The sequence below is a fragment of the Patella vulgata genome, chromosome 2 (assembly GCF_932274485.2).
Source record: "Patella vulgata chromosome 2, xgPatVulg1.2, whole genome shotgun sequence".
In the NCBI taxonomy this organism is placed as follows: domain Eukaryota; kingdom Metazoa; phylum Mollusca; class Gastropoda; family Patellidae; genus Patella; species Patella vulgata.
The window spans coordinates 18,439,126-18,443,791 of record NC_065880.2 but is presented as its reverse complement, the minus strand read 5'-3'; the positions used below and the strand labels follow the sequence as shown (position 1 = coordinate 18,443,791).

Sequence of the window (4,666 nt, the reverse complement as noted above, 5' to 3'; positions counted from 1 at the left end):
AGTGGTATTCGTAACCAACAAATCATCAGGATAAATGAATTCTAAGTATTCACAATATTTATAATTATTTAATGACAAAATTTCACCAACGAATCCATGTGTGGAATTCTAGGATATAGCTAGAGAAGACTGTTAATCGGTGTTTAAAATATCCAGATTCATAATATGGCCATTGTCATCATTTATATCATAAGACATAGAAAGGGCAAAAGGTAGATGGATTTGATGTGTAGAATATAAATATCTATAACATATCGTTTTTGCAGAAGTTCTGGATCTATTAACAAAAAACGCTCATGTCGATTCTTTTCTACGATTTGCAGTAAACATATTCCCAATTACGAAATTCATATTTCTGTAAATAGAGGCCTGTAATTATGGGGATGCTCGATTGTCAGTCCGGAACGTTTTGAATTGACAGAATTGTAATCGAGTGGCGTGGAATTCAGTCCTGTCACAGTTCTGTCAGTCCCGACAACGGAGGTGGTCTGAGTAGAATCGTGACGTAATCAAACATAATAAATATAATTCAGCTGTCATGGTTGGTTGAGATACTTAATCATGCAGTCGGCACATTCGTTCTAGCCCCAAATCCCCATTTTCACTCGATTGTCACTATTTTGGGTTTGATAGAATTCAATTCCGGACAGTTCACTCTAGAATCCCCTAAGTGAAAACTGCTCATCAAGTGCAGTAACTCCTACGAAACGGTTCATGTTTGTATTTGTAATAGAAATGTGTGCGAATTTACTAAGCTAATGCAAATCGTATCAATCACAACAGCTGCAAGACCATTAACATTTTCTCTGTAATAGATTTAGTGGCCTGTTTTAAATCTCGATACATTTCCAGTTTAAACACGAGGTTGATATCTGAATGGGCAAAACGAACTAAGTTAATATATTCACCTGCATAACACACTTTTTTACTGTGTTTTTTTAACAAACCTCTGTGGGTTCGAAAAATCTGTTTCAAGGAGAGATAATAGTAAGTAGAAATTTAAGAATGTTTTAAAATCATTTAATATTTTCCTAAAAATTTAGTTTCTGTAACACTGAAGTTTCCTGATAAAACATTGGAACCAATAGATTTCTTCTGATTGGGTTGTTGACCACCAACAAATAATCCATATTGTCCTGAAACACAAATATAACATAGTTTAGCCAAGCATCAGCAACCGGATAAATGTTTAATATTAACTAAATTGATGATTTTGGACGACCAAAAGAAGATGATGAAACAAGAAGATAACCCATTTTGCACAAAAATTGGCGTTAATTAATAATTCTAAAATAATTTGTCAGTGAGAAGGCCAAATGAGCAGGCTATAGTTTCATAGCTGCAACAATACATACCTGGGTATACCATCCATCCACTGTTATCTTCCATCCACACAGCCATACTTTCACCTTTAACTCTAAATGTTACTCTTATTTTATTCTGAGCTATAATATATTGTCTCTTAAAATCCACTAATTGTAGTTTAGGTGTTGGTTCTGGACTATTTTGCCAGTTGATATAAACTTGAATAACCTCATCAGCTGATATTTGACCATTATTATAAACATCTACTGATCCCTCTACATCATTGCCTGCTAATATTGACTGACTAAATTGTAGATTAGAATAGGTAAAACTTGTATAAGATAAACCATAACCATAGGGATAAAGTGGATCGTAGTTGAGGTAGCGATATGTTCGGCCTTCCATAGAATAGTTTACCATTGGTGGCAACTGAAAGTTATGACAAGAATGGTATTAGATGTTTGATTTGAAACCAAAGTTTCGCTGTGATGATCCGAACCTTTTCTTCATAACGTAACTCAAATTTCAAAGCAAAACCCCGTACTTTTCTGAAAGGATGTATATTACCTGACTTTCATGCATGGGCCATGTAAACGGTAGTCTAGCAGCAGGAACAGAATCAGGACCAGTCATTGTAAGAAGATTGAATAAAGCTGATCCTGTAGCTTGTGAAGGATAAAAAGCTTCTACAATAGCTACAACTCTAGGATTACTATCAGCCCATGTTATATCAACAGGTCCAGCATTAAATAAGATGAGAAGAACAGGACTATTAGCTGGACCTTAAAAGGAAACATTTACATATAAATGCATACCAAATATGTTATTATATACTTTTTTTGAATATAAAATTATCAAATTGATACTAGTTGATCATGGTGGTGGTGTAAAATATGGTTAAAGTTTGGAAAACGACAGTTCCTTTTAGTAAAAGATCACAGCCTGTAGAAAGCGCAAGAGTTAGACTGTATAACGTTTTTTTAGGACTTCGAATTTTGTCTAATGGTTTGGATTGTTCGTACTTGGTTTTATTTTATTTATACAATACAGGGTACACAAAACATCTTGTAAAATAGATATCACTTTACAGGCTCAAATTACTATTGTACAACCTACTATTGTGAATAGCATCTTGTAAAGTAGGATTAACCTACTATTGTGAATAGCATCTTGTAATATAGAATTAACTTACTGTTATTAACAGCGTCTTGTAAACTAGAATTAACTTGCTGTTATTAAAAGCATCTTGTAAAATAGGATTATCTTACCACTATTAACTGTATCTTGTAAACTAGAATTGTAAACTAGGATTAACTTACTATTATTAACAGCGTCTTGTAGAAGTTGTAATTGATTTTCGGGTAAATCTATTGTAGCTCTATCGTTACCTTCTTTTTCTATTGCATTACCTGATGAATATGTTATAAAAACAAAAGTATAGGTACTGAGTATATGACATACAAAGTATGACAATTGCTATATGATTTCAAGGATAAAAAAAATTAGATTTGTATTCATAATGTTGGTTCAAATTGACATTTTTAATTGGTCCAGGCTATCTGCAGGTTTGACTACTTTAACATAACCAAGTCTGCATCGGCTAAACTGAAAGGTCGGTTCAGGTCAGTCTAATACACATTTAGACGTAAGTATAATGCAACACCACAAAAATGGAACAGTCTGGTGGCACGACAACACAACACAAGGAGGTAAAGCTAATGGTTATTCGGCTTGCGAAGTCTGCATACTTGGAACTTATGTTATCGGTAATCGTCGGTCTGAGGACAAAATGTTTTTTATTCTTACCTAAACCTAAGCAGACAATGACGAAATCAGCACCTGTAACAGCTTTAATAATACCAGCTTGATCGTAATTAGTACACTTTGTATCACCATTACAGCCATCACTAAACTGTACTTTTCCTACTGCTAATCTAGAGAGGTTCTGTAAGGGTGTGGTGGTGTAGCGAGGATTTACCTTTGGGGAGTAATTGCCAGTCTGAACGACCGTGTTATTTGCTACAGGACCAACAATCTAAAATACATAAGGATGCTTTTTATAACCAGTATCAGGGACAAGCAATATGTATAAAGTTTGTTCAAATCAGCAAGACAATTCATATTCTATATGGTGCAGACTGATCACAAAGGAATGTACCTAGCAATAATATAATTATACGCAGAGTATAATTTCAATTAAGGTGCTTGAAGAGTTGTCTAAAGACTTACTGCTACTGTATCAAATATGGAGGTTCCTACTGGTAGAAATTTGTTGTCGTTCTTCAGAAGGACTAATGTTTTCATAGCTGTTTGTATAGCGAGTTGTCTGTGTTCTGGACTCTGTACAACTGATGATGCATTTAACTGTTTGTAAGGATTCATTTCTGGTGGATCAAATTCACCTAATCTCATTCTGGTATACCAAACAGGTTTCATCAATTCTCGTACTCTTGATTCCAGAATCTTTCCTTCGGATATAGCTGCACCTAAATATATATTTACAGTCTAAAACGAGTTAAATTATAAGCCGTAATAGGTGACCACGGGGTGCTTTGTTTGTCTATATATATTTCATCCATAAACCTGGCGTTAAAGGTCATGTTTCATTAATGGTATTCAGTGGGGATTTATGACAAATCCTGGATTTATGACAAATCCTGGATTTATGACAAATCCTGGATTTATGACAAAGTACAGACCCAAGTACTCCATATTCATTGGAAACGGTACCAATGGCCGTGGAAAAGTCTGTATTTTGAATGCTAAATCTGGGCTTTCCATATCCCATGATGAATATCAGACGGATCCTTAACAGGGCTATAACCTTGGTACATACACTTTTTGATAACAATATGGCGAACCTACCTAATGATTCGTAGACTTTTTTCACCGTTGGAAATCCTAGTTCAACATTACAACCAGCATTGATACAGGCAGCTACTGTGTCGACACTATTATTCAGATAGTGATGTTGAGTTATGATGTTTTCAATAGCTCCATAATCACTTATAACATAACCTTCGAACCCCCATTCTTCTCTTAATATATCTGTCAACAACTCCTTGTTAGCACAAGCTGGTATACCATTTATTCTGAAAGGATAACAATGATTGCAAATGAATGACATTTAAGACAGACTGATTATATGGCCGAAAAGTAAGAGTCGGAAGTATTAGAGAGAGAGGAAGAAATGGGGTTTAACGTCCACTCGACACAACATATGGGACTAACATATGGTTCAATTTCATTTCAATAATTCGCTTGCGCGTAGAGGTGTTTAGCAATGGGTGGAAACCGGAGGACCGAGAGAAAACTCACGAGGCTTGACAGGCGACCCTACTCCTTATCACGTACAACCGGG

The 4,666-nt window shown here is 35.1% G+C and overlaps 1 protein-coding gene across 1 annotated transcript; it reads right to left on the bottom strand.

The window, feature by feature from the left end:
* Positions 1 to 991: 991 nt before the first annotated feature.
* Positions 992 to 4,281, bottom strand: LOC126812514 (uncharacterized). The gene is made up of 7 exons (XM_056098925.1): positions 4,171 to 4,281; positions 3,535 to 3,791; positions 3,112 to 3,340; positions 2,625 to 2,714; positions 1,873 to 2,087; positions 1,356 to 1,734; positions 992 to 1,136 (listed from the first exon to the last, which is right to left on the bottom strand). The coding sequence occupies exons 2-7, from the start codon at positions 3,739 to 3,741 to the stop codon at positions 1,021 to 1,023; spliced, it is 1,236 nt and encodes a 411-aa protein (XP_055954900.1). The 5' UTR covers positions 3,742 to 3,791; positions 4,171 to 4,281; the 3' UTR covers positions 992 to 1,020.
* Positions 4,282 to 4,666: the final 385 nt, after the last annotated feature.

Excerpts from the sequence above, each read along its gene's own strand:
- LOC126812514 (XM_056098925.1), bottom strand. The coding sequence starts at position 3,741 with ATGAAACCTGTTTGGTATACCAGAATGAGATTAGGTGAATTTGATCCA. Across the intron at positions 2,715-3,111 it reads CATTGTCTGCTTAGGTTTAG|GTAATGCAATAGAAAAAGAA; the intron begins GTAAGAATAAAA and ends CATATTCATCAG. Across the intron at positions 1,735-1,872 it reads GGCCCATGCATGAAAGTCAG|TTGCCACCAATGGTAAACTA; the intron begins GTAATATACATC and ends CATAACTTTCAG.